This window comes from Mus pahari, chromosome 14 (genome assembly GCF_900095145.1).
Source record: "Mus pahari chromosome 14, PAHARI_EIJ_v1.1, whole genome shotgun sequence".
NCBI lineage: Eukaryota > Metazoa > Chordata > Mammalia > Rodentia > Muridae > Mus > Mus pahari.
Window position 1 is genome coordinate 42,574,547 of NC_034603.1, and position 27,547 is coordinate 42,602,093.

Here is a 27,547-nt window from a genome sequence, read left to right on the forward strand (position 1 = left end):
GTAAGAGATGGTTGAGAGAGGTCTGACTAGACTACGAGCTGCTCAAGGAACAAGGAGCAGTTGGAGTAGTCCCTTCACTTGGGCCTCAGTTTTCTTACCTGCAAAGTGCAATGATTTGGGCAAGCTGACTTCAAAGATCTTTCTGATTGTACCCAGGGACGGTCCTAAGCCCTGCAGCCAAGAGAAAGGCTGACTGGCGAGCTTAGGAGAGTGCGTGGTTCCAGCACAACACAGCGAGCGACCCCGCCCCGCGCCCAGCGGGCAGCCAGGGTAGCGCGCGGCTTCCGCCCTCCACGTTGTTGTTCCTGATTTAGGCCACGCCTCCTTGGTCTGGGCTTCGGAAGCTTCTCCTTTTGATTACTGGTGCCGGGGCCCAACAACGAGGTGCCCTCTGGAGTGGCACACTTTTTGTCCCCACCCACATCAGAAACCGGTGGACAAAGAATTTAGGAGAAGGGAAGTAAGCCCTGGTTTTGAATGGGGGGGTGATGTAAAGCAGGGGATGGACTGCGGAATTCCCCTGTAGGTGTCTCATCCTTCCGTCACCCGGTGGCCCTATCCGCACCCGCTAATACGACCCTGTAGACACTGGCCCTTTAAACCGAAGGCTGGCGGCGCGGGGTGTCCATGTGGAGCTGCTCCATGCCGTGTTGTCCTGCCCGCCCATTGGCGGGCGGCCTGGTGATGTAGCCTAATAGGATGCGAACGCACTGCGGGGGGAGGAACAGAGACAAAATCCGGAACGGGATCAGCTCTCCCGTCCCTCTGTCAGGACTCTAGCAGCCTGCTGTCAGCTCCGCCCAGGGGTGGATCCCGGGGGGGGGGGAATTGCGACAGACCGGACGGCTGCGGGATTTAGGTCGTGTCTACGTGGGGCGAAGAGACCTAAGGGTCAGACTGTAGGTCTCCCTGACCTGTGTCACCGCTGTCTCAGCTAACCGAAGCCTTGGGCTTCCCATTCTCTCTGCAAGGCAGATCCCGTCGTGAATGTCCCAAGCACGCAACCCCGGCTTAACTTGTGGCTGGCCACGGAGAGGAGGGGCAAGTAGGGAAAGCGGAAACAGCGCAGAAGCCTGGTTCCATCTGCTCACCTCCACCCAAGCCACGTGTGCGCGCGCGGTGGGCGGGGCTATCCCTGGCGCGGCCCCGCCCTCAGTGAGACGCCGCGGCCCTGCGGGCGGGGGCTCCGGTCCGGGCTTTGGCTGCGGCCCCGGTGTAGTAGCGGGGGCGGCGGCTGGGGGCAGCGCGGCTCCTTCCCTTGTTGTGTGTGTCGGTGCCTCCTCGCCATCTTGTTGCAAAGCCCTTTCTTGTCGGCGGGACTCCGGGGGCCGCGGGGCGGGAGGCATCGGAAGGGAGGAAGAGGAAGAAGGAAGGAAGAAGGCAGTGCCGCCTTTTTTATTTTTTGCATCAGAATTTTTTAATTTGCAAATTTTTATTTTGCAAATATTTTGGGAGACATTGATTTTTCTCCCCGTGCTCCCCCGTTCTTTTCTGAGGAGTGCGCTGCGCCGCCCAGCCCTGTCGCCCCCCGGAGGTGATCCCTCCCTCCTGCCGGCCCGCCAGCCTGACCTGTGCTTGGCTCGCGGGCCGCAGCCTCGGCCCCGGCGCGCCCCCGGCTGCTCTCGGCGCGATGAGCATAGAGACGCTACTGGAGGCGGCCCGCTTCCTGGAATGGCAAGCGCAGCAACAACAGAGAGCACGTGGTGAGCGGCCCGGCTGGGCCCCTGGGGCACTGGGCAGAAGGGGAGGCCAGTGACCCCGATCCCCTAACCCACTGGAAATCGCAGGCAGGCCCCTCTACGGCGCGACCTAAAAAGCCGGGCACAGACTCCCCGCAAGAGCTGCTGTCCGGGAGGAGTGATGCGAACGTTGAAAATAATTAATGAATTCATTAACATGCAAAGAAGGACCCAGTTTCTGCGGGTACCACCCTAGCTGCCTGGCACCCCCGTACACCTTCAGTGGGGGGCCCCTTAGTTGTGGGCGGGCGGCGCCCTCGCTACCATTAAGGATGTGTGAACCGGGGGATGGGGAGAGGGATGTTGATGTGTGGGGGTGGCAGACCCGCGTGTGCTTGCGTGTGTGCACCAAGATGATGTGTGATGGGAACCGGAGAGAGCGGATGAACGGACGTGTACACGGGTGTTTGTACAGCACAGGAGTGGGCGTGTGCGTAACTGGGTGGGGGTGGGGAATACTCTACGCGGAGCCGCTCTTCGGATTCCCTGGCCTGGGCTGGAGGGTGCGGGGAGCGCTCCCGGCATATCTACGCGCTGCTTGGGGCGGAGGCGGCCTTTGCAGAATGAAATGACATCGCGTGTCTTATGATCCTGGCCAGCCCCGCCTGACCCCGCCTCCCAGAGCTGGGCTGGGTCGCACGTCTAGCTTTGGCTGAGAGCTGCGCTGATTGGGTGCATGTGAGTGTCCCGCGGGTCGCTGGGGGCAGCCCTAGGCCCCCCTGCCTTGCCCTGCTTTAGCCGGTGTGGAATGTGGCGTGTCTGCGCGTTTCAAACCCGCTCTTGGCTGGAATGTTGCGTGTGCCTGCGTCCCAAGCCCGTTGGTTACCCGGAGTGCTGACGTAGTCAGGCCCCGCCCCCGACCACGTGCACGGGGGACACTCCCGCTGGGGACCGCGCGGCCCGGCCCCTCCTCACCGCCTCGCGGTTGCCTGGGGGCGGGGCCTGGGCGGGGCTGGCGAGGGGCCTGGAGTCGGGTTGGCCTCCAGCTCTGGTTGCTGGCCATCTCCCAGGGAGAGCCTTTGCCCTGGGTAGGAGGAGCTATGTTCACCTTGGCTCTTGCTGGATCCTCCTGTTTTTGATCCTGTAGCGAGGGAAATCCTCAAAATCTCAGGGTGACATCTATAAGTAACATCTCACTGACCCACTAACGGTGTCTCTAAGCCCTTCTGGCAACAACCCGGCCACATTGGAATAAGCTCGCATAAGAAGGGTAAACTTTGGTGCGCCCTCAGAGGCTAAAAGAGGGTTTATGAAACTGCCATCCATTCACTTTGGCTGTGGTCCCTAGCCTTCGAGTGCTGCTTAAATAGGGGCCGAAGGGAAAAGACCCCCGCTTTCCAGCCTCTTGTGAGGGCATCAGTTCTGAAGCAGTGTGTGTGCAGTTCCTAGGGACTCCTGGTTCCTCTGCCCCCTCAGAACCCTTCAGTCTACCGGTAGTGTTGTGGAGTTCTTCGCCCTCCTTCCCTTTCTTTCTGCCTATTGTTGCTTCAGTGATGAGTCATGCAGGAGGTAGTAGTGTGTGTGTTGTGTGCCCGCGCACAAAGGCGCGCGCACGCCTGCAGCTTGTTCCGCGCCGTGGGGCGGGAGGAGTGGTAGCCGGCAAGGGGTGGAGGAGCTGCAGGTTCGCAGGCCTCCTCAGACCGACTAGCCATTCAAGGTCAGGAATCACTGGAGATTTGCAAGACCCAAGTGCTTGGGTTTTTTTGCAGAATGGATGGTTGGGGTATCTGTCACATGTCCCTCCCCTTTGTGTTTTGGATCCAGAGCAGGGTCAAGCAAGGAACAGTGCTGGTGGTTAACCAGAATGACTAGTACGCCTATTTCAGCGGCGGATGTGGGGAGGGGGAGAATTGAAGAGTTTGAGAGGAGGAGTCACCTGCTGCTACCGTCAACACAATGCAGATCAGGAATACCAATTATATCCCCACTATGTAACCAGGCAGTCTTCGAGAGATGAAAAGGATTGACCCTACTGTTGCCTCTAGGGAACTCTTTTTTTTTTTGGTTTTTCGAGACAGGGTTTCTCTGTATAGCCCTGGCTGTCCTGGAGCTCACTTTGTAGACCAGGCTGGCCTCGAACTCAGAAATCCGCCTGCCTCTGCCTCCCGAGTGCTGGGATTAAAGGCGTGCGCCACCACGCCTGGCGCCTCTAGGGAACTCTTATTTCACCATCCTAGCCATATATAAAAAGGGTGAAGACCCCCCCCCCTTCTGCCATGCCTTCACCCTTGCTCAGTTAAGCCTACCTGTAAGGGCATGTGGGTTGGTGGATGCAGCTCTGCAAAGGAACCTGGGACAAGCCCCTTTAAGAAATCACACAGCCCTTCCCCCATAGAGTGAGTGCTAGGGAGAAGCAGAGTTCAGCACCCAGGTCACAGCTGGCTGGTGTTGGATCAGAATCTTAGGGGATACATAGGTGGGGACTGGAGAGACAGATCTACTCCAAGAACTCAGGACCAGATGTGGTTCCCACCGGTTAAAAGCTCCACAGGTGACACCAGCTTGCCGACCAGAACTGCTCATGCTCTGAGGTACTCTCTTAAGATGTCCTACTCTGAACAAGCAGGGTTCTCTTGCCCTCTCCATTCCCACCTACAAGGTCAAGCCTGTTATGGACCAGCTGGCTCACGTGACGAACCCGAGGGTGTGATGCACATTTAAGCAAAGATGAGAGAGAAGAGAGGAAAGGACAAGGCCATGGTGGTGCCCAGAGGAGGGCTGAGCCTGGGTTTTGCCAGCATTTGTGGAGATGAATTGTTCTCTTCTGGTTTGGAAGGAGCTTGCTGTTGTGTGCAGAAATGCCCACCTTATGTGCCAAGCTCTGGTAGCTAGCATACAGGAAGGGAGAATTCCTGTACACAGACAGCTACCGTACTTTAGAAAGGGAGCAGGCAGCAGGAGTCCTGTGCTTACCCACCCCCAACCCCCACTCCAGCCCAGATGACCTTGCTGACTTCACTGGGGTGCGAAACCTGGAGAAGGTGTGAGTCTGCATGTATGAGAGTGAGCTTGATACACCTGTGGGCTAGAACATTCTGTAAATCGGCCTAAACACAGATTGTACCTACAAGAAACCCCAGCACCACCAGTGTGCTTGGCCCTCCAGTGTACTCAGAGGAGCCTGTGGGTGGGAAATGAGGCAGAGGCAGTGCTAGGGGCAGGAGCAGGAAACTGTAGTGTAGTGTAGGACTGTGCAGTCCTCCAGCAGCCTCTGCTGTTAGTCGGGGGTGACAGTGCTGGGCCAGGTGTGGTGGAGCCTCATTGTGTCCTTCCTAGTATCTGGGAAGCATGTCTTCCTGGTGGCTCTGCAGGAGGTTGCTGTCCTAGAGGAGCTTTAAAACCCACGGGTTGCTTCCTGGCTGTTGGTCCCTCTACCTATGGTGAGTTAAACCCTTTTCTCCCCCGGGGCCAGTGATGGCTGTGCCAGTAGTCACTGTCAGAAAAAGCCAGGCTGCCTGAATTCCATCCCAGAAACCTATGATGGGAGAACTCCTGTAAGTGGTCCTCTGGCCTGTGTCACGCCCTCACTAACACAGAAAATGTAATTAAAAAATAAACGAGACCGCTCAAAGGAGCTGTGTTCAGCCCTGAGTTGGAGGTGTTCAGGCCCAGCTGAAGAAAGGCTCCGAAGTTGGAGTTCCACAGGCTTCTTGGCCACTGTGGTTTGTGGGAAGCTGGAGCAGGGGCTGGTTTTCTCAGGGGCTGGAACCTAAGTCAGTGCTGACAGGCGAGCAAGGCCTCCTCACTGGAGCAAGCTTGCCCTCCCCTTCCTGAAGGGCAGGAGAGATGGGAAGAGGCCAGCCATAGCAGCTCTGAACTCTCTGGAAAACAGTTTACCATTCCTTCCAAACATTTCCCCTCCACTTCCTCCTCAGCTCCTTCCTTGTCTTGGGCTGGAGATGGGCCTGCTACTCTCAAAGCTTTGAGTGCCCATGAGGCCATGGAACCTTGAAGCTGAGAAGACCTGAGGGGTGACTATGTCCCTACCCCCCTACAGAGGACAGAGACGCAGCCCCACATCACATGACCTGTCTGGGGTGTGTCCTCCCTTTGTTGTCAACAGTTTTGAACACCATGGGCAGAAAAGCCTGGGCTCCTTCCCTTACCTGGAGGAAGGCGATCCAGCCCTGCTAAAGGCCATAGCCAGGGAACCTAAAGGTGAGGCCTAAGAGAAGAGACCCTTTCCAGGGTGGGGTCCCAGTCCCATCTGCAGCTAGTTCTTGAGTAGGTCTCACTTTTCTACTGGACTTTCAGAAGAGATGCTGAAGGTCATGATCTTAAAAGTTGCCTGAGGGGCTGGCGAGATGGCTCAGCAGTTAAGAGCACTGACTGCTCTTCTGAAGGTCCTGAGTTCAAATCCCAGCAACCACATGGTGGCTCACAACCATCTATGATGACATCCTCTTCTGGTGTGTCTGAAGTTAGCTACAGTGTACTCACATATAATAATAAATCTTTAAAAAAATAAATAAAAAGTTGCCTGAGTCCAGTGGCCCTGCCTCTGGACTCAGTACCTAACTGCTCTTCCTTTCTGCCTGCCTTTCTAAATTGTGCTGTGCCTGCTGGAGATGCCACCGTACAAGGGGCACAGACAAGACTAGAGAAATGGGTTGTAACAGTTTGGAAGAAGAGACTACTGTGTTCATTGCTCTCTGGGGAAATTTGAGGCCTTGGACTTAGCCTGGGAGCAGGAGTCCGGGGCCCGCCTCCTCTCTCTCTCTCTCTCTCTCTCTCTCTCTCTCTCTCTCTCTCTTTTTGTTGTTGTTGTTGTTTCGAGATAGGGTTTCTCTGTGTAGCCCTGGCTGTCCTGGAACTCACTTTGTAGACCAGGCTGGCCTCTGTCTCCCGAGTGTTGGGATTACAGGCGTGCGCCACCGTGCAGCCAGGGCCCTTTTCTCATGAAGTGATCTGTATTTGCCTAGTAACCTGGGGCTGAGGATGGGCGAGGACCCCTTGTGAGCTTACAAGTGCAGGGGTGTCAGACTCCAGCGGGTGCCAGGTAAATTCTGTGGAAGGTCTCTGTCTCCTGTGGTGATCTGGGCTGTCGCCAGCTCTAAGACTTCATCTGTTCCTGTGCACACTTTTTTAGCTCTGTGCCCCTCTAGATACTCCTGTTGGTCATGTCTAGTTCATCCAGCTCCAGCTTTTCAGGCCTACAGCACCCCCTACCCTCACTGCCCCTCCTCACCTTTTCATGAAACCCTGCTTCCTTCCCCTAACCCAGCCTGCCACTCCTGGCACCCCTATCTTTTTTTCCCCCCACTTCTTGCTCCAGGCTGTGAGTTCCCCAGTGGTGGGGACCAGGCCTGTGCTTTCGCTACCCTGGCCCGGTGTGCTTGGCAGTGTCTGGTGTCTCAGGCTAGGCAGAATGACTGGGACAAAGTTAGGGTTGGAGGATAGGGGCCCACGCTCGTGAACTGCTAAGACCCTTGTGTGTTCTGTTTAGAGGAGCAGGAGCGCCTTCGCCTGGAGCGGGAACGCGAGAGAGAGCAGGAGCAGAAGAGGGCAAGTAACCTGGCCAGGTTGGCCCATGCCCTGCCTGTGGAGGAACCCCGGATCGAGGCTCCACCACTACCTTTGTCTCCACCGGCACCACCACCAGCACCACCACCACCACTTGCCACCCCTGCTCCACTGACTGTCATTCCTATTCCTGTAGTGACCAATTCCCCGCAGTCTCTACCCCCGCCTCCACCTCTACCCCCCGCAGCCCAGCCTCTTCCCCTGGCACCTCGTCAGCCAGCCCTGGTCAGCACCCCTGGACTCAGCATTAAGGAGCCAGTCCCCCTGCCCACCAGACCACAGGTGCCCACCCCTGCTCCCCTCCTGCCTGATGCGAAGACCACAGTTGCGCCCACTGGCAGCCCCAAGCCTTTGCAGCCCCTCCCCGCGCCCATCCTGACCATTGCACCACACCCTGGAGTCCAGCCGCAGCTGGCTCCCCAGCAAGCACCCCCGCCCACGCTTGGGACCCTGAAGTTGGCACCAGCTGAAGAAGCCAAATCCAGTGAACAGAAGAAGAGGCCTGGAGGGTGAGTGGGGTACCCCAGAGGGGTCTGGTGGGATGGGAGACAACTGTCAATCTTGGGCTGGGAATGCAAGAGAAGATACCCTGGCCAGTTAGCCCCTTTAGGAATATCTCATGCCACTTAGAAGTACCTCTCATAGTAAACTACTGTCCTGCCGGTTGTTGTTCTTAGCTTTCCTTGTCGGACCTCAGCAACACTGGAGATTACGGCAGGCATTTCCAGACCTTTGCATAAAGATTCTAGAACACCCACCCGATCCCTTGTGTCTCTTAGTTGGACCAGTGGGATGGAGGGTTCCAGAGGCTCTAAGTTCCAGAGCATTGAGGTACCGTCCAAAGGTTGGATGGGCTCAACACAGGGCCAGCACTTTTAACTTACAGAAAACGTTAGGGACATCTGGTCAGTGGTGGTATGGGTGATGTGGGTCCGGAAGGCCTAATTTGGGCCTTCCTCCCTGAGCCTCCTATCTGTCTGGGTTTCAGGATCGGAACCAGAGAAGTCCACAACAAATTGGAGAAGAACAGGTGTGTGCGCGCGCACTTACAAGTGTGACTCTGGGCCCGTCCCTCCTGGTTCCCCAAAGCGTCATTGGGTTTGTCCCTGCCTCCAGCTCCTGTATACTCAGGCGTTGGCTAACCAGTGTTCACCCCCTTTCCCCAGGAGGGCCCATCTGAAGGAATGTTTTGAGACCCTGAAGCGCAACATCCCCAACGTGGACGACAAGAAGACTTCGAATCTGAGCGTGCTGCGGACGGCGCTGCGGTACATCCAGGTATGGGGAAGGGAGGCAGGGCTGGGCGGTGCCTTGACGGCCACAGCGCCAGCTTCCTCCTGCTACCGGCTGGTTCCCCCGCCCGTCTCCACGCGGGCGCTAAGCACATGGCCTGGCTGACGTCAGTGGGGCTCCCACCCCGGGAGGGGGCGGGCGGGAGGGCGCCTGCGCGAGAGGGCGGCGGCGGCGCTGCACTCTTTGGCCTTCCCCTCCCCCACGCACCCTGTCTGCTCAGCCCGCGAGTGGCAAGGGGACATAGGGAGTCCAGCACTTTGCTATCCGCAGTACCCGGGCGAGACCCGGACTCAGGCCAAGAGGGGTTACTGAGGGGGTTGGGGGAAATGAATCGAGAGGGACGGTGTGTCACCTGGCAGCGCTCAGAATTACTGTCGGGTGGGGCAGAGGCAGCCGGAATGACAGCGAGCCTTAACTATTTCCATTCCGCGAATGCTGGGAAGGGATCCCCACTGGCAGTGTCTCCTTTCTTCGTGGACACTGACTGCCCTCTGCTGCAGTGCGAAGTTACTGTCGCCCTGGAAACCGCATAGGGTTCTGCGTGCCCGGGAGGCGGTGGGGGGATGGGCGCGGCCAGGCTTGGCGACGCGGGAGACCAAACCGTTGGGGAATGGGAGGGACCAAGCGGTCCCGGCCGCGCGCGGGGGGAGAGCAAACATCGGGGTTTCCGTCCGCCCACTCGGGATGCTAGGAGTGTGCGGCTGCATCACAGCTTCCGTGGGAGGGGTTCCCGTACTCCCGCAGGGGTTCAGCAGCTAGGTCACAACCTGGAGGTAACCGGACCCGGGGCTCGAATCCCCAGGCCACTCCTCCAAGCCGCCAGCCGAAGCGCGCCTTTCTGCCCGCCTCCCGGCGCTTCCCGGCAGCTGGGGGCGGGGCCAGCCGCCCGCGGTGACGCAGCGGACAAGTCCGCGTGGGTGCGCGCGTGCTCTGAAAGGGCGGGGTCTCGCTTGCGGGCCAAGGGGCCCTACAGAGGCTGTGCGACGTCCTGTAGCTTATTTCCGTGATAATTTTACTGACTGTAGGCTTGGGCATAATTCACTTGTTTTTATCAATGCAGACTCTTGGCAGAGATCTCTGCGGTTATTCCGCGATATTTTCTTTGAATATCAGTTTTCTAATTTGATAAGAATAGGTAGTATCGATGAGATGGTAGAATTGAAGTTTATGCAAAAATTTTGCAGTCTTTAAACATTAATAGAAATTGTGACTGCGAAGTAGGAGCTGGAGCAAGTCAAGTGCCTTTTTATAGATGTGTACTTGGGGAAAGGAGCCTTGCATAATGTGTGGATTTGAAAATAGCTCAGAAACAGCCAAAGGAAGTTCCCTAGGATCAGGCCTGATCTGACAAGGAAGTGGGAGGGGCCCCAGCCTGTCGCTGAGAATGCTTGCTTGGTCATAGAAGTAGAAATAAGTCACAAGATTCTGGAACGCCTTCTTGGCACCCACTCATTTATTTCGTTAAATATTTTTAGTCATGCTCTGGGTCTGTTTCTGAAGACCCGAGACCAAAGAAAAGGGATGAAATGTGTTCTTGTAACAGATCATAACTGAACATGCCAGGACTGCCTTTAGGGGTGACTTTGGGGGAGTGGGTGTTAGGGAAGAAAATTTGCAGGATATATTGAGGTGAACAAGGCAAAACGGAAGATAGAGTGGTTGTTTCTTCAGCAGGAGGGAGGGAGAGAGACAGGCGGTGGGATGGCTTGTCTTACATAGAGGCAGCAGGCACTAGGTGAGAGGTGATATGGTTGGTCCTGGGGGGAGTGGCGGAGTCCTGACCTAGGGACTTGGTAGTGTGTCCAGAGGAGAAAGGCTGTGGGAAGGCCTATGGTGGAGCCACCTGCCCTTGGTCTCAGCACTCTGAAGGGAGGGGCAGGTGGATCTGAGTTACCTTGTCTTTTTAAGGGCAGGGAGGGAGTGTTGTGGGAGGGTGTTGAGGTCCCAGAATTGTGCGCAGGCAGTGAACTTGAAGAAAGCCACAGTCAAGCGGAGAGAGACAAGAGGGGACACATAGCTAGATCGACACCTAAAATCATTGGGTTTAAAATGAGGACTCTTGGGCTGGGAGTTTTAGCTTGAAAGAGTCCTTGCCCACCACTCCTGAGGCTGTGAACCCAGTCACCAGTACCACAAGGTGAAACTGTGTGAACTAACCTTTGACTCTGGGGAATCTGCAAGGGTCGTCTAGGCCCACGGGATGGACTATGGCCCCTGATGCTTTGTCTCCCTGACCCAAAATATAGCCTTCCCTGCAAGCAGTGGATAGAGTTCAGGATGGCACTCCCCAGCCAGGAGCCTCGAGGTTCAAGTGAGGACTGAGTCACCAAGGGCCAGTGGTTGATATGGCCTCCTCTGATGTCATATGCAGCCCTCAGGGACAGAGCCAGGTGAGAGGACACACGGGCGCCATGTGTCATTGCGTGTGTAGGGTGAAGCAAGGGTGTCTCCTGTAGATTCTAGGAGCAATGTGGAGAGAAGCAGCTTGAAGTCAAGCCAGGCTGTAGACAGGGAACCTGGGTGGGGGGACCGCCGTGTGGAACTAACTCTAGGCGGGTCGAGGCCAGGGTCTCGAGTTGTGGGCATTGACAGTTGGAAGTTTTGCTCATGGTGTCAGGAATGTCCAGAGCTTAGGGTGGCATGGGGGAATGTGGGTACGTGGGATCTAGTGGTGTGGGGGGTTGGGTGCTTTGCTCTGTCAGGAGAAGCTGCTGAGCTGCTGCTAAGGCATGGAAGGAAGCAGGGGACACTGAGTCTGCCGGGGTCCCTTCCACGAGGGTCTGCCATCCTACCTGACAGCAGGGTGGCGGGCTCCCAGATCCTATGGGACCTGAGGAAGCACACTTTTGGCCACTGGTAGGATCAAGAGTGTAAACTGACTGTAGAACAGCCCTTTTAATTGCTCACAGGTTGGACAGCGGCCGTGCGTGGTGAAACGGTGGTCACGGTGGTCATGTGAGCTAGGGCTAATGAGAACACATCACAGACTCCTGTTTAGTTCTCAGATAACTTCGCAGTAGGAGCACTGGGGAAGGCTGAGGCCGGAGGGGGGTGCAGGGGCCTCAGGCTGGGGAAGGACAGTGGAGGACGTTGGGACTCTGGCAACAGGTTGGGGAGGTGGCTCCAAAGGTAAAAGGGGCCACCTGTCAGCTGTGCTCCACACTGCAGAAGCTGAGCAAAACTTGTAAGTTGTCCTGTGCCTTGCCCTGTAGCACGTGTCTCCTTCCCTTGTAAGTCAGCACCATTGAGAAAGAGAGAGACTAGACAGACCAGCTCCCCCCAGGGATAAAGGCAGGGGGAATACCATGTGTGAATAGCAAGGCAGACTGAGACAAGCCTGCGTGTGGAGTGCCTATGGTCTCTGCACCTGGAGGTGACCCCGTGCTTTACAAGTTAGACATTCAGAAGCCAGTTGAGAAGCAGCCCCTGGACGTTTAGCAAGGGTGGGAGGGTCTGCCTTGACTTAGGGATGCAGCAGGACTGACAGACGTAGGCTTACGTGTCTGCCCTGGAGGTCATGGAAGCACTCCATTACAGAAGGCAGCAGAAAACTGATAATGTGAGCTGGCCCTTTAGAACAGCTCTTAAGCCACCTAGTGAGGAAGACCGTCCTGTGTTCTGAGGGAGGCAGGGATATCTGTGGTGATGAAGGTGGTGTGGACCTTGTGGTGAGACGTCTCTGGAGACGTGCAGTCAGATTTGGGGTGCTCTGGAGCTCCCCCAGATCCTTTGTTGTTGGGCAGAGGTGCACAACGCAGATTTCTCAACATCCCTGTGAGATCTGGAGGGTTGGAGGCAGGGTCCTGGGTGGGGACGAAGCTGGAGAGGAAGCGTAGGTGGGCTAAGGTGCCGCTCAGCTCAGGGGGCAGATTGGAGCCAGTGCTGCGGCCAAGAAGACAGAAGTCTGTGACGGAGACTGCACCGTCACAGTCTAGCGAGTCGCCCTCCAAGGACAAAGGCACCAAGCAGACACGTGAGCCCTGTGTGTGCTGAGAAGAGTCACTGTAGCTTCAGCAGTTGAGTGAGGTCCGGGAGCCAGGAGAGGCAGTGTGGGCAAGGGCCCCAGACTCTGATCTGTGTTAGCCTTTAATGGTGCCCGCGAGGGGGCTCATAGTGACCCGGATACTGGCCCTTACTGGGCAGAGTGATGGAGTAGGAGGCAGGTGTGGCTCCCGCTTGCTCTGATCACTGCAGATTGTCCAGAGCAGTGGTTCTCAACCTGTGGGTATTGATCCCTTTGGGGGTCGCATACCAAGCATATCCTGCATATTAGATATTTCCATTACAGCTTATAACAGTCGCAGCATTACAGTTACAAAGAAGCAGTGAAATCATTTTATGGTTGGGAATCACCACAGCATGTGGAACAGTCTTAAACGGTTGTAACATTAGGAAAGTTGAGAGGTCTAGAGGTTTTGAGGGCCATAGAGCCTGTGGTCGTTGCTAAGGACACCCTGCTGTCCCCTTGCCCTGCCCCCAGTCCCTGAAGAGGAAGGAGAAAGAGTATGAACATGAGATGGAGCGCCTCGCACGGGAGAAGATCGCCACCCAGCAGCGGCTGGCAGAGCTCAAGCATGAGCTGAGCCAGTGGATGGATGTGCTGGAGATCGACCGTGTGCTCCGCCAGACAGGCCAGCCCGAGGACGACCAGGCGTCCACATCCACAGCCTCTGGTGAGCCTTGGCCCCTGTGCTCTTCCTGCCTGTCTCAGGTGTTCTCTTGGGCTTCTCTCAATAGGTTCTTCCCTCTAGAAAAGAGGCCTCCTGCCCTAGTCCGTTGTGTTCCCAGACTCCCAAGCACCTGTATGCCTCCAGCCACTTGTTTTCCAACCTCTTTTGACTTGGCCCTTGCCCTGTGCTCCCTGACAGAGGGCGAGGACAACGTTGACGAGGAGATGGAGGGAGACCGGGCAGGCCTGGGCCCACCTAAGCTGAACCATCGTCCCCAGCCGGAGCTGTTGAAATCCGCCCTGCCAACCCCCAGCACCGCCCCTGCGCCTCTGCCCACCCATCCGCACCCTCACCCCCACCCAGTGGCCCTGTCTCCTGCCCACCTTCCTGTGCAGCAGCAGCCACCACAGCAAAAGACCCCTCTGCCAGCCCCTCCTCCCCCACCTGCCACTCCTACCCAGACGCTAGTGCCAGCTCCAGCCCATCTGGTGGCCACGGCTGGGGGCGGCTCCACAGTCATCGCCCATACAGCCACGACCCATGCCTCAGTCATCCAGACTGTGAACCATGTTCTGCAGGGGCCAGGGGGCAAGCATATCGCCCACATCGCCCCCTCCGCCCCCAGCCCTACTGTGCAGCTGGCACCCGCCACACCCCCCATCGGCCACATCACAGTGCACCCTGCCACCCTCAACCATGTGGCCCACCTTGGCTCCCAGCTGCCCTTGTACCCACAGCCTGTGGCCGTGAGCCAGCCTGTGGCGGTGAGCCACATCGCCCACACCCTGTCGCACCAGCAAGTGAATGGCACAGCCGGGCTGGGGCCCCCAGCCACTGTCATGGCAAAGCCAGCTGTGGGGGCCCAGGTGGTGCACCACCCCCAGCTGGTGGGCCAAACAGTGCTCAACCCTGTGACTATGGTCACCATGCCCTCCTTTCCGGTCAGCACACTCAAGCTGGCTTGAGAATGAGGCCACTTAGGCCCCCAGTGGGGGCAGGGAAGGGGACCTGACTGCCCCTAATCCCACCCACCAGCTCCACACATTCCAGCCAGGCCCAGGCCTGCCCCACCCACACCACCCCCAGGCCTCCTTAGGGGAAGGGGGTGCAGAGACTCTGAGCCAGGGGAAGGGAGGGGCCCCCCAGGGAGTTGGCTGCAGGCAGGAAGTCATCCTGCTGCCGGAGGACTTGGTAGACATGATGCTTTGGGTAGACATTCTTGCCTACCCAGCCTGGTGCCCGTTCTGGTGCCACTCCATCTCCCTGTTTTGTCCCCTGGAAGTCTGCACTGTGGCTTACGTTCTCTGGCTTCCCCTTCCCTGGCCCGCCTTCCTGCGCTGTTGCTGCTATTGCTCTGTCTGGGGAGGTGGCCGAGTTCTCCGGCCTCCCCTCCCCAGCCTCAGAGTCCTGTGGGACCTCTGGATAGGAAACAGGGAGCCCCAGAAAGATGGGAAAGGGGTGGGGAAGGGCCCACCTCTGAGTGCAGGTGACAGATCCTAAGATCTGGAGTCAGGATAGGACAAGTGAAGGCCTGGCCCAGGCCACTCTGACCCACCTGTGGTCACTGTGATTGGTTACAGTAGAAACTGTTAGAATGAGTCCCAACCAACAATAAACAAGGTCCAGGCTGTTGTCATGGCTCCCAAGCCCGCCCCTGGGCTGGGGCTTCCCTAGTACTTCCCCCAGCCCCCGGGTTAGGTACTGCCTGCAGCTTGGGAGGCATGGACCAGCAAGGGCTCTAGGAGCTAAGGCACACTGGGGAGGTATCCGGGGGCTCTTCCCATCTCCCCTCTATGTGGGGCTGCAGTGTCTATGGTGGAAAGGGCCTTTGCTGGGGAAGCCAAGGCTCAGCCTGTGCTCGATGGAGAGCGAGGGTGGGGTGCTTCAGGGGTGCTGTGTCTCCTGCCTCTGCATTTGCAGACCGCTTTGGCTTCTCTTTTTAAGTGGATATTTATTACAAGTGGCCTTGTGTCAGACACTCAGTTACACGTGTGCGCATTCAGCCCCTCACTGGACACTCACCAATGGCCTTTCCGTGTGGGGCGGGAAGCAAGCGTCCCTAAGGTGCGAAGTTTGCACTGGGGGCTTAGGCAGTCCAGGGGCCAGAGGGGAGGACTCAGGGTCCTTCAGATGACATTGTGAGTGGCACTGAGGCCAACGAAGGTCCCGATTACATTCTCCCTTGAAATAATGACTCCTCAGGTGCCTCAGAGCTCACAGGTTCTCCTGGCCCTGGAAACCTCCCAGGGCACTTTATTATTACTATTATTTGTCTCCTGGGGTAGGGATTGGTGGCTAGGACCAGGTCTCAACCCCAGCACAGGAACCCCAACAAACTGGCTGCCTTCCTGTGGCTGCAGCCAGCCACCTCTACCCACATTCTGACTCTGGGGGCCGCCACCACTCTCTGCTCTGTGTTGTGACAAGGGGCAGAATCTGGTGCTGGCTGGGTCAGACCACTTGTCCCATTAATCCTTCTCTGTGTCTCAAGGCCAGTTGCAGAGTTCACAGCATCGTGTTGGCCCCCAGGCCTGCACAGATACCTCATCATCCATCCAGCCCTCCCCCCTCCCCCAGCAGGGGTTCCTCCAGATCTAGTGCCGAATGACTATGTCCAGATTGGTGATGATGGGTGTTGTCGCTGTTTTTGTTGTTTGTGACTGCTGTGTGCCCGAGTGGGCAGCCACCTCCCAGCCCTTTCTTGGGCATCTCCCTTTGAGAGCTGTTAGGACCACATCTGTCCTCACGCTGTGGGACCGCCTGGCCCTTCCCTTCCTATCCCTTCCAGCCTGGGACACACACACATACACACACCTTACCTCTCATGCGTGTTTTACCTGTGCTGTTTGGAGTGGCTCACTGCCTGGGATCTTTACCTCGGGGAGGTAAAGGGGAGAGTGGTTCCCTGGGGGCCAAAGAAGGGCAGGGGATGCCTGGAGGGGAGTTGGGTCTCTCTAGGAACAGCTGCTTCTCCCCCCACCCCAATCCCAGGGTCCCACTCCCAATCCCCAAAGAGGTGGCCCTTGTTTACAGTGAGGACTTGGTCACTGTGTCTCTGTTTCCTGAAATATGAATTGTAGCGACCCCAGACTGTAGAGATTTTTATGTGTTTGGGTACATCTGCTGTGTGGGAAAAAAAAAAACTACAAAAACCCTAATTTTGTACATATTGTATTTTTACTATTGAACTGTACTCTAGTGGCTGTTCATGCTCTGAGTTTAGGTATTGAGACATGAATACTATCCATGTAATAAGCACTTGCCTGGAATAAAATATAAAACTGAAATAAATCTGCACTGAAACCTGAGAAGGAGCTCCCAGCCTGCAGAATCTGGGTCGTTTCATTGCGAGGGGCAAGGGCCTACAGGGAAGCAGCAAGAGGCAGCACCCTGAAGGCTGCTGAAGGGTGAGGTTGGGTGATGGCCTGAGTAAAGCCCTGGTAATGGGGTTCCAGAGCTGGCTCAGCAGCCAGACCATGTGGCACTCTTCCATGGACCCAGGTTGGGTCTCCAGCATCAAGTAGCTAACAACTGCTGGTGGCTCCATTTCCAGGGCTCTGACTCCCTCTTGTGGCTCCCATGTGCACTTGCATGCATGCGATACAGGCACATGTAAATAAGAAATTTAACAGCCTGTTAAGGCCTGGGAAGATGGCTCAGCACTGGCTGTTCTTTTGGAAGACCTGAGTTTGATCACCAGCCTCCAAATAACGGCTCACACTGTTTACTCCAATTCCAGGGTATCCTCTACCCGTCTCTGGATTCTACAGGGATCAACACATGAGGTACAATATGCATGCAGGCAAACCCCATTCCCCACACCTTAACAAAACAAACTGAGGTCAGGCAGTGGTGGTGTATGCCTTTAGTCCCAGCACTCAAGAAGCAGAGACAGGTGGATCTCTCCGAGTTTGAGTCCAGCCTGGTCTACATAATGAGTTCCAAGTTAGGCAGAGAGCTAGACGGAGAAACTGGGCAGGGAGGGGTGCAGGTCAGTCTGGGTATGGTATGGTGTATACCTCTAGTTCCCGAAGAGGCATGCACACAGAGGCAAGTGGATCTCTGAGTTTGAAGCCAGCCTGGTCTACAAGATGAGTTTGTACCAGTCAGGGCTAGGTAGATCCTTTCTTAGAAAAAAACTAAACAAAAACATTGGGGATGGCCTGTCCTTACCCTGGGTCAATGAAAAATCTGGCCTCACAATTGTGACCCAACACAAGGCTGTATAGGTCCTCATTGTTTCAAAACATGATCTTATTTCATCATTAAACAGCCAGTGAAGTAAAGAAGGCAAGAGGTAGTCCTTTTGAGCAAATCAGAAATGGCTAATGACTTGCTAAAGTCACACCGTTACACCTTGCTGGTTAAGACTACAAAGCTGAGTCCGTGGCTTGCTCACTTCAGTGTATCTTTCCTTAGCATTAGGCACTTCTGACCTGGCCTTCTGGGGATAGATAACAAAGGCTAGCCCCCAGGACCCGGGAACAGATGGTAAGGGGTTTCTCAAAGCCACTTTGGGTCCTAACAATCCGTTCCACTCTATGGAGCTGAATGAGATTGGGGGCCAGGATCTAGAAAGTAGAGGCCTTGTCTGGGTCCAGAGGACTTGTGACCAAGTAGCTCTGAGCAGGGCTGTCTTGGAGCCAAGTGGTGGGGAACAAGACCAAGGATCCTGTTAGCTGTGTCTGGTGTGGGTTGATTAGGTGGGTGTTTTCTGCTTGTATATAACCTTCAGTCCCTTTGCTAGGGGGGGGGAGGGCGTCATTACCCTCAGGAAAGAAATACTGGCCGTAAATAGCCTGAACTCTTGTTTTCTGGGGGGCCACTGCTGAGTGTCAGTTCCAGTCTCCCACATCAGCAAGTCTGACTCATGAGGTGTGAGCGCTCTCTGCTGGTCTCATCAGGAAGAGCTTTGTCCTGTCTACTGGTGCTGCAGGTGAAGGTTAGTGTTAATAATACTCACTCAGAGAGTACTCACTCAGCCTTGGTACTGTGCCTAGCACTGCGAATAGAATGAAGCCCCTGCCCTGGAAAGACCACCTGAGACCTGGGGCTGCATCTTTGGGATGAGCAACAAGCCACTCCTTCCCTGTGCTCAGAGCCCCTGAATACTCACCAACATGCCTGTGTCCATGAAGCCCGGTGCACCAGGAGGCCAGCCCAGCCCTCTGTAGACCCCTTCTGGCTGTGGGATCCCCTGTAGTGTCTACATAGCCAGCTAGCACGTTGAGTAGGGAGGTGGAGCAGAGAGGATGGACCGGGGGTGGGGCAGGTTACTCCCAGGTTGATTTGCCCAGACCTTTGGTGAATGTGGTCACAGCAGGATCTAACAGTCGCCCAAGCTATGGAACCTGTGGGAAGGCAGGGCGGTGGGGAGTGTTTCCCTAGAGGGCGTATCAAGTCCTTGTATACAGGCTTCATGTGTCCCAGTTTTCCCTGGGCAGCTATGGTCATAGGTCTGTATTCTGTTGTAGTTGCTGGTGCCAGACTATTAGGGCTGTGGACTAGAACACTCGGTTTTTGAGAAACTGCTCAGAAAGCAGGAGTTACAGGTAGCTGCTAAAGAGATGACCAGAAGCACTCTGGGGTAGGGAAGGGCAAGGCAGTTATAAGCAGGCCCTTTCCACACCTCCCCAGCAGCTGTACCCTCAAGCTCCTTTCCGCAGACTGATCTAGGTATCTCAGATGTGCTCAGTGAGGGGCTCAGAGGGCAGGTCTTCTGGTGGCCGAGAGCTGTGGCCTCGTGGTGGCCTTGTGGCATCCCCCACTGAGGTCACCCCTCCCTTTGATCACCTGACTGAGGTGGGGGGGTAAAGTGGGGGTGGCGTAGGGGGACAGAGATGGGAAGGCCTTCCTCTCAGCTGTAGTCTAGAGGCTCTACTAGTTTACCCAGTGTAAGACTACAGTTCTGTGGTACCTGACTTCCTAACTAGCCCATGCCACGGAGCCCCACATCTGGAGGCCCTTCACAAGGAAAAACTTTGGTTCTCTTACACCATTCTTGGTTTTATGTCTTTGTTGTTTTTTTGTTTTATCTTTTTAAGCTGTCACCCACCCTTTACAGAACTATCTAACACCTGAGCTACTGTGTCCAGCCAGTCCCACAAGTAGCCATCAGAGCCTCGGGCATTGCCAAATGCATTTTATTTGTCTGTTACATTGAAGAGTATAGTTTCTGAGCAAAACAAAAACCAACCAACCAAATAAACAAACATACAACAAAACCCAAAACCCCATACACTGCTCCTCACAAAACCAGAGTCACTAAGGCAGGCACACACTGGCCACCCGTGCTTGGTGGAGACTGAGGAGTCAGGAACAAGGGTGGGCGATGGGGTAGGCTGGCCCCACACAGGCTGTGAGGTGCCGGGGGTGGGGGTGGGGTAGAGAAGGCTGTGCTATGTGCAGAATGCAGCTGGTCCTCTCTCGTGTTTTTCAGCTGCAGCAAGTCTGTGGACCTTGGTGACTTCTAGGCAGGAGCCAGGCAAGGTGTGGACTCCAGGCCTCAGACTTGGCTTACATGTGCTCAGACAGTGGGGACGTGGGGGTGACAGAACAAAGAAGCAGCATGCCTAGACCTTAGGTCAAGGGCTGGACCTCTATCGACAACCCTGTAAACTCTTCCAAAGGCCCTTCTGGGGCTCCAGGCTTCTCAGGACCCTGAGAAGCCTATGGAAAGTGGAGCTGGCCTTGCCTCTCCCTGGGGATGAACCGGGACTGTCCAGGCACCCCTACCTCCCTCGGCCCCAGGAACTCGGATGTCTGGAACAGGTAATAGGTCCCCGGAACTCACAGGCCTGTCCTTGGAGGGGGGTTGTGACAGGACTCTCTTCCTACACTCTCTGGCGTGGTTCTGGAGGGCAAGCACAGCCACTCCCTCCACACCACACAGCGGGCGGCGGCGAGTGTGCTGCTTGTGTGCAGTCCTAGGGATTTCTAGTGCAGAAAGCAAGGGCAGGGTGCAGAGAGTGATACTGTACACACGAGTGGGTGGGTCACTGTGTACTGTGGGGAGATCATGGGGTTAACCTCGTGGCCAGAGGCTGTGGCAGTGCTGCTGAGGTGGACCACTCTCACCCAGGGCCCACATCTGACTGCCCCCAGCATCTTAGGAGAGAGCCTGGGAGGTAGCCAGGGCCTGCCCCTGGGACACATGCCTGAACAGGCAGCTAGTTGAGACCACAGAAGGCCTCAGGAGAGATATGGCACAGAGCTCCTGGTCGTATCAACTCTTGCTAGATGAGGCGCAGGCCACTGTAGACCCCACTAACCATACAGGGCCCCAGGTCGACGGGAAAGAGGCATTGGGAAACAGTCCAGGCTGAGGCTGCAGGCGGCACTGGGGCTATTCTAAGTTCTTTGAGAGGGGAACACAGAAGGCGTCCCCCAAGGCAGCCAGTCTCCTGAGGCCGACCCCTCCTACCCAGCTGTGATCTGCAGGCATCCTGACCCCAACTTGCCCTGCAGGGCCAGCACTGCCCACACTCACATCCCAGGCTCAGTCACTTTGTTAGGTTACACAGCTGAGTGGGTGGGGTTGGCGGGGGTGAGGGTGGAGGTAAGGGATCGGGTGAGGCAGTTTGGGCTATGATGGCCTCTGACTCGCCCTGCTGGAGCTCAGGGGCCTGGTACCTGGGCTCTACACCTTGCTGCCCCGCCCCCTGCAGCCGTCACTTGTTGTCTATGAGCATCTGCACCTTGTGGACCAAGTCCCGGGCAATCCGCAGGATCTCCTGGGCATCATGCCGCTCAGCCCGCTCTGGGGAAAACATGGAGAATTATGGGAGGCTGAGAGGAGCCCTGGCTGAAAGCCCTGCTTAGTTTCCACCTTCTGTGCCCTTGATACCTCCCATGCGAAGTGATCCTAGAATTCTTGGGAACCCTCCAACTCTGTCCAGTCCAGGACTCGAGGCCCCATGCCCCCTTCTAGGGCACAGCGAGAATGGCTGGATCAGCTCATACCGTTGAAGAATTTGATGATGTCAGTGAAGTCCATGTTGTTGTCACGGATAATCTCTCTGTAGGCCTCCACCAGGGCCAGGGCGATGAACAGGACAAAGTGCTCTGAGGAGATGCGCCTGGCTGCCCAGATCACTTCCCACACTGCGAACACGTCCTCATACAGCAGCTCTGGGAACAGTAAGGAGCTGACACTGAATCCAGGCCTGGGGCTTGATGGTGACACATGGCCTCAGGCTCCAGCAGCTAGATTCTCCCTCAGGTACCCAACCTGGCCTAGTCTGGCTCCAGAATGGGGAATCCATCCCAAGACCAAGACCCCGCCCCTTTCTTTGGCTATCTCTGCATATGCCACGTGGCACTCCTCATTCTTAGTGCTCGGGGGAGCTGGAGTTTGGACAAGGCTCCAAAGACCATCGCCTGTGACATAACGAGCAGAACGGCAGTGTGGAGAGGCCTTGCGAGCATTCGAGCACATACATGCCCAGGCAGCCTTTCTGAACTCAGTATGCAGCGATTGATTTGGGGCTCTCCCGTTCCCCTGACCCCCGTCCCATGTCCCACTTTTTTTTTTTCTTTTTTTTTTTTTTTTAATTTTAAAAGACTGGGTCGGGCTGGTGAGATGGCTCAGTGGGTAAGAGCACCTGACTGCTCTTCCGAAGGTCTGGAGTTCAAATCCCAGCAACCACATGGTGGCTCATAACCATCTGTAACAAGATCTGACACCCTCTTCTGGAGTGTCTGAAGACAGCTACAGTGTACTTACATATAATAAGTAAATAAATCTTAAAAAAAAAAAAAAGACTGGGTCTTGCTATGTAGCCGAGACTGGTCTTGAATTCCTAGACTGGGCCCTGATGCCTAGACACACCCACTTCTTACCTCTTTTAAAATCCAGCAGGAACCAGCGATAACAGAAATAGAAGTGAGTATAGTCTCCATTTTGATGCATCAGCTCAAATAGCTCTGAGTCCAAGATCTCATGAGAGAGGGGAAGAAACACTGACCTGAGTTGCTTCTGTGCCGCCCTCAGCCGCCACCCCCCCTACCCCCCACCCTGCGGCACTGCCGGGTCTGCCCCAGCATTCCTGTTCCTTTGCTCCCTCCCTGGGCTGTAGCCTTTCTGCAGGACTCCAGTTTCTGGGCATTTGATTTAATCACTAACTTCACTTCTCACCAAAACAGGTTCAGGCATGTGGGCGCACTGCTCGTTAGTTTGTGACACAGATAACTGTATCTTTCTGTGTGGTGCCAGGCGTGAAACCCAGGGCTTTTCATGTGTAGGCAAGCATTTTACCTGAACTAGAGTCTTTGTTTTTAAACATTTACTTTTTAATGCTTTATTTTTAGTTTATGTGCATTGGTGTTTTGCCTGCGTATACGTCTGTGTGAGGGTGTTCTATCCCCTAGAACTGGAGTTACAGTTGTGAGCGGCCATGTGGGTGCTGGGAATGAACCCAGATCCTCTGGAAGCCCCCAACTCAAGTGTTTGCATATTTTTGCCTACATGTACTCATAGGTGACCATGGGAATGGGCACACTGTGTGCTGGCCAGGGGACGACCTCAGGTGTCACTCACTGCTGCTGTCCACCTTTTATCATTCTTTGAATACAAGGTCTTTCACTGGCCTTGAACTCAAGTAAGTTCTCTGGCCAGAGAAGCCAGGGATCTGATTGTCTCCCCCTTCCCAGGATTATAAAACTACTGTGTGGCTTTAAAAACAAAACAAGCTGGGCGTGGTGGCACACGCCTTTAATCCCAGCACTTGAGAGGCAGAGGTAGGCGGAGTTCGAGGCCAGCCTGGTCTACAGAGTGAGTTCCAGGACAGCCAGGGCTACACAGAGAAACCCTGCCTCAAAAAAACAAACAAACAAAGAAACAAACCCCCACAAACTCAGTCCCTAGACTAAAGTATTTCTCCAGTCCTTCTGACTTGGTAGGATCTCACTCTGTAGCCCAGGCGCACCTTGAATTCATAGCAATTCTGATCTCCCTGCCTCGAAATCCCAAGTGCTGGGATTTTGAGCATGAGCCTGGCAGTAATGTTTTTTTGGTTTTGGTTTTGTTTTGTTTTGTTTTGAGTGAAGGAAATTCAGCTATGGCTGGTGGTACATGCCAATATTCCAGCAGTCAAGGAAGCGAGGCAGGATTGCTGCAAATCCAAGACCAGCCCCTTGGTAAATAGATATGTGAAATAGAAGTTTCCATGTAAGGACACTTCTGGCCCAACCTCTAGCCTCCCTGTGGCTGATGGGCACGCCTAGCTATGCCCAGCCCCCACTTACCTGGATGAGGGAGCGCATGTTGGCAAAGTGGCTGTCCATGGCACCCCCACTGGGGAAGTTTTGGCTCATCCTCTTCATGAGGTGGCTGAAGCAGCTGTAGGCCAGCTGGTCTGCGGAGATGGGAAGGAGCTCCCATGATACCCAGAGGGCAGACTGGCTAATATTCTCCCCCCTTCCAGACTCTTTCTCCAATTTTGTCACACCGAACCCAGTTCCACTTTCAGAAGCCCCCTCCCCACCTTACCATTGTCAAGGATGACCAGGAGAGGCGCCAGGAGATCGCACATGCCCTGCACGTAGCCCATATCTAGGTGTTCCCACACGTAACTGAAATGCCAGGGATGGTTACTGTCACCAAGTCAGTTACTTTTCTTGGGGACTGCTATGAACATGGCCCCTAAAACATTCTGTTCCCCACAAGTTGGCCCTTCTCTCCACAACCCTGAGATATTTACTATATAGCTCTCCCCTAGGAGGTAGTGGGAACTACCCATGGCCCTTGTGCCCAGGCCACTTCACTAGAGGTCAGTGAGGGAAAGCAAAGGCCACCACAGTCTGATGTGAAGGGCAGTGGAGTGAAAGACCCCTGGGATGCAGTGGGGTGGGGGACTGTCCCTGCGGGGACAGTGCTCTAGACAAAATGCAGGGAAACCTGACACAGAACAACAGGTAAAACCCATGGCCCAGGCTGGGTCCCCAGGTCCCCACTGCTTGCCCCTAGTGGCACCTGCACATGATGTCTCTGAGCCTCTCGAGGTTGGAGGTCGTGAAGTACCAGTAGTTGCGGTCACATCTCTGCACGTCCTTGTCTATGCGGTGCAGATTTAAGGCCACGGTGTCCAGTAATTCTATCTGGAAGAGGGGTGTCCCTCAGAGGTAAGACTGGCCTGCCCCTCCCTGGTTAAGGCAGGAGATGATACCCAAACCAAGAAAACTCAGCCATCAAGGACCCAGAACTCTCAGCGATGCTCGCAGAGCCCTTTGAGGACAGGCACACCACCCTCTCTCCCCTCGCAGACAACCCCCAGATTTAGTGTGTCACTGACGGCAGTGTCAGGGAGCATCACGTACAGTATAGGCTGTGGCACACACAGCTGCGAGCTCCTGGCCTGGATCCTGGGGTCCCGGGAAAGTGTGGGCTGCAGTGGCTGGACCCTCGGAGCCATCTTCTCCAGCACCGTCGTCTTCAAAGCCCACACTCTGTGCCTCGTCTAGGCTGGACTGGATGCCTGAAGCCACAGAGTAGTTGCGGGAGGAAGGCAGCCCCGAGTCTGGAGAGTCGAACTCCACAGACTGCTGCTCTGCAGCTGCTATGCCCGGAGTGCCAGCTCCTGGGTCCTGTTCCTGCTTTGGTTTGGAATCTTCTGGGTCCTGAGGTCCAGGGGGTTCTAGATCATCCACAGAGATAAACACCTGGTGGGGATAAAGAGATGGCTCCATCCAACACTCCAGGATCTCCCCCAGATTAGCATGGAGCTGGGAAGAATTTTCTTTACCCCTCCCCCCCAAAAAACCTCCCAACACTGCATCCCCTGGGCGCCAAACTGGTTTCTGACCCAGCCAACCAAGAGAAGAACAAGGCTTTAGGCAAAAAACCAAACAGGCTGTGCTTGCTCACTGTACTCCACAGTTCCAGGAGACTGCTATAGGAAGGGGAAGAGAGACCCCTAGGTTTTTTGGTTTTGTTTTTCCAAGACAGGGTTTCTCTGTGTAGCCCTGGCTGTCCTGGAACTCACTCTGTAAGCCAGGGCTGGCCTTGAACTCAAGAGATCCACTTGCCTCTGCTTCCCAAATTCTGGGATTAAAGATGTGCATCACCACCACCCATATTTTTTAAAAGATTCATTTTTTATTTTTAAAAAATGTATCTGGCGGATGTACTTGAGTGCAGGAATCTGCTGAGACCAGAACCACCAGGAACTGAGCTCAGGGCCTCTGCAAAAGCAGTGATCTTAATAGTTGAGCTGTCTTCAGCCTTGAGGCCCTGTAACCCCTAGGCCCCACCTCCTGGTAGCCAGTTAGAGCTCTGTGCCATTCTACAAAGACCTGAAGTCACAAAGGAGCCCAAGAGACCTGCCCTAGTGTCTTGGCGTGGAGGGTGGGGTGTGGAGGGAGGGGAGAGTAAGATGCACGTTTTAGGAAAAGCAAGTTCTTTATTCTTGGTATTGGATGTTGAACAGACAAGACAGGAAAGCTTTGCAACAATAGTCAGTCATGTTTCTCTTCAGACAAAGGACAGAAGAAGGAAACAATGTACAGAAGCCCACCAGTGTGAGCAAACCCCAGGGGAGAGGTCACGCCCTCCCACCGCCTTAGTCTTTTCTTTTTCTAACTGGATATGGTAGTTGAAAGGATGTTACAAGTTTTTACTCTGGGTGAAATCAGAAACACTGAGGAAAGCCAAGCTTGTAGCTCTGTAGCCCAGGATGGCCAATGGCCTTCTCTTACTCAGCCGCCAAGTACTCAGATCACTAGAGAACAGCAGCACAACAGGTCAGGCTTGTTTTTATGATGTATCTGTCGTGTGTGTGTGTGTGTGTGTGTGTGTGTGTGTGTGTGTGTGTGTGTGAGAGAGAGAGAGAGAGAGAGAGAGAGAGAGAGAGAGAGAGAGAGAGAATGGGGGGGGGAGGTTGTTGGGAATGCCTGTGCCACAGTGCACACAAAGCCACAGGACACTTTTGTGCAGTCAGTTTCTCTTCACCTGTGAGTGGGTTTGGGGATCAAACTCAGGACATCAGAACTGGGCAGGAACCACTTTTACCTGCTGAGCCAGCCCTTTCCTGCCCCAGATTCAGGTGTCTACAAAGCCAGAGCACAAAGTCTGCTCATGAGCAAGGGATCAGGGACAGAGCACACAATCTCATTACGGATGGTTGTGAACCACCATGTGGTTGCTGGGAATTGAACTCAGGTCCTTCAGGAGAGCAGTTGGTGCTCTTAAACTCTGAGCCATCTCTCCAGCCCTGGAAATACTTATTTTTATTCTCTCTATATGGGTGCTTTATCTGCATTTATGTCTGTGTGTCATATGTGGACATGTGACATGCAGGGCCCATGGAGGTCAGGAGAGGGCATCTGTGTGTCCTAGAACTGGAGTTACCTACCAGTTGGTTGTGAGTAGCCATGTGGGTGCTGGGATTTGAACCCAGGACCTCTAGATGAGCAACCAGTGCTCTTGCCTGCTCAGTGCAGCCATCTCTCTGGCCAGGCTATATTTTCTGTTAACATTCATGACTGGTAAAGTATCAAGATAAAATTTTATCTAAAGAGGCCTTTTCCCCCTCTTTTTTTGAAATGGGACTACATAGCCCAGAGTGGCTCTGACTCTGCTGTGTAGCTAAGGCAAGCCTTGAATTCCAGGTCTTCCTACTTCTCCCCATAGGATACTGGGGTTTCAGATGTGAGACACTAAGCCTGGTTTTTACTTTTTTTTTTTTTTAATTTATTTATTTATTATATGTAAGTACACTGTAGCCGTCTTCAGATACCCCCAGAAGAGGGTATCAGATCTCATTATAGATGGTTGTGAGCCACCATGTGGTTGCTGGGATTTGAACTCAGGACCTTTGGAAGAGTAGTCGGTGCTCTTAACCACTGAGCCATCTCTCCAGCCCTGGTTTTTACATTTTTAATGGTAGTTTATTATACAAAAGAATGGGCTTTACCATGACGACTTCACACTTATTTGTCAGTATATTTTAGAGAGAAACTATTTTGAAGGAGGAGGGATATACACAAAGTGGGGGCTGGCAAGATGGCTTAGTGGTTAAGAGCACTTGTTGCTCTTAAGAGGACCTGGGTAAGTTTCCAGCATCCATAATGTGGTTCTGGATTACCCATAACTCCAATTCTAAGGAGTCCTGATGCTCTCTTCTCACCTTCATGGGCGTCAGACACAGACAATACATGTGAACAAAATACCCATACACATAAAAATAAATAAACCTTAAAAAGGAAACCTTAAAAAAATCATAAGCCAGGCATGGTGGCGCATGCCTTTAATCCCAGCACTTGGGAGGCAGAGGCAGGCAGATTTCTGAGTTCAAGGCCAGCCTGGTCTACAAAGTGAGTTCCAGG

The 27,547-nt window shown here is 54.8% G+C and overlaps 2 protein-coding genes across 4 annotated transcripts in view; one reads left to right on the forward strand and one right to left on the reverse strand.

Annotated features, from left to right (window-relative positions):
- The first annotated feature begins 1,288 nt into the window (after positions 1–1,288).
- Mnt (MAX network transcriptional repressor) lies at positions 1,289–16,546 on the forward strand. Of its 2 annotated transcripts, XM_021212630.2 has the most exons (6): positions 1,289–1,703; positions 7,186–7,771; positions 8,251–8,292; positions 8,429–8,540; positions 13,036–13,228; positions 13,424–16,546. In XM_021212630.2, exons 1-6 carry the CDS (start codon positions 1,631–1,633, stop codon positions 14,188–14,190), a joined length of 1,773 nt encoding a protein of 590 aa, XP_021068289.1. In that variant the 5' UTR covers positions 1,289–1,630; the 3' UTR covers positions 14,191–16,546. The 2 variants fall into 2 exon arrangements, with proteins under 2 accessions (XP_021068289.1, XP_029402270.1); XM_029546410.1 differs by lacking the exon at positions 8,251–8,292.
- A 2,804-nt stretch (positions 16,547–19,350) lies between these two features.
- The window catches only part of Sgsm2 (small G protein signaling modulator 2), a 41,234-nt gene continuing 33,037 nt past the window's right edge, over positions 19,351–27,547 (reverse strand). For both annotated transcript variants that reach the window (XM_021212642.2, XM_021212641.2), the window contains 7 exons: positions 24,542–24,883; positions 24,198–24,322; positions 23,715–23,797; positions 23,471–23,580; positions 22,067–22,163; positions 21,188–21,355; positions 19,351–20,984 (listed from right to left, as the gene is read on the reverse strand). In XM_021212642.2, coding sequence (XP_021068301.1) covers positions 20,896–20,984; positions 21,188–21,355; positions 22,067–22,163; positions 23,471–23,580; positions 23,715–23,797; positions 24,198–24,322; positions 24,542–24,883 — 1,014 coding nt within the window. In that variant the 3' untranslated portion in view covers positions 19,351–20,895. The remainder of the gene's footprint in view (positions 20,985–21,187; positions 21,356–22,066; positions 22,164–23,470; positions 23,581–23,714; positions 23,798–24,197; positions 24,323–24,541; positions 24,884–27,547) is intronic.

Coding starts and splice junctions, on each gene's coding strand:
- Mnt (XM_021212630.2), top strand. CDS start 1,631: ATGAGCATAGAGACGCTACTGGAGGCGGCCCGCTTCCTGGAATGGCAA. Junction 7,772..8,250: donor CAGAAGAAGAGGCCTGGAGG/GTGAGTGGGGTA, acceptor TCTGGGTTTCAG/GATCGGAACCAGAGAAGTCC. Junction 13,229..13,423: donor GTCCACATCCACAGCCTCTG/GTGAGCCTTGGC, acceptor GCTCCCTGACAG/AGGGCGAGGACAACGTTGAC.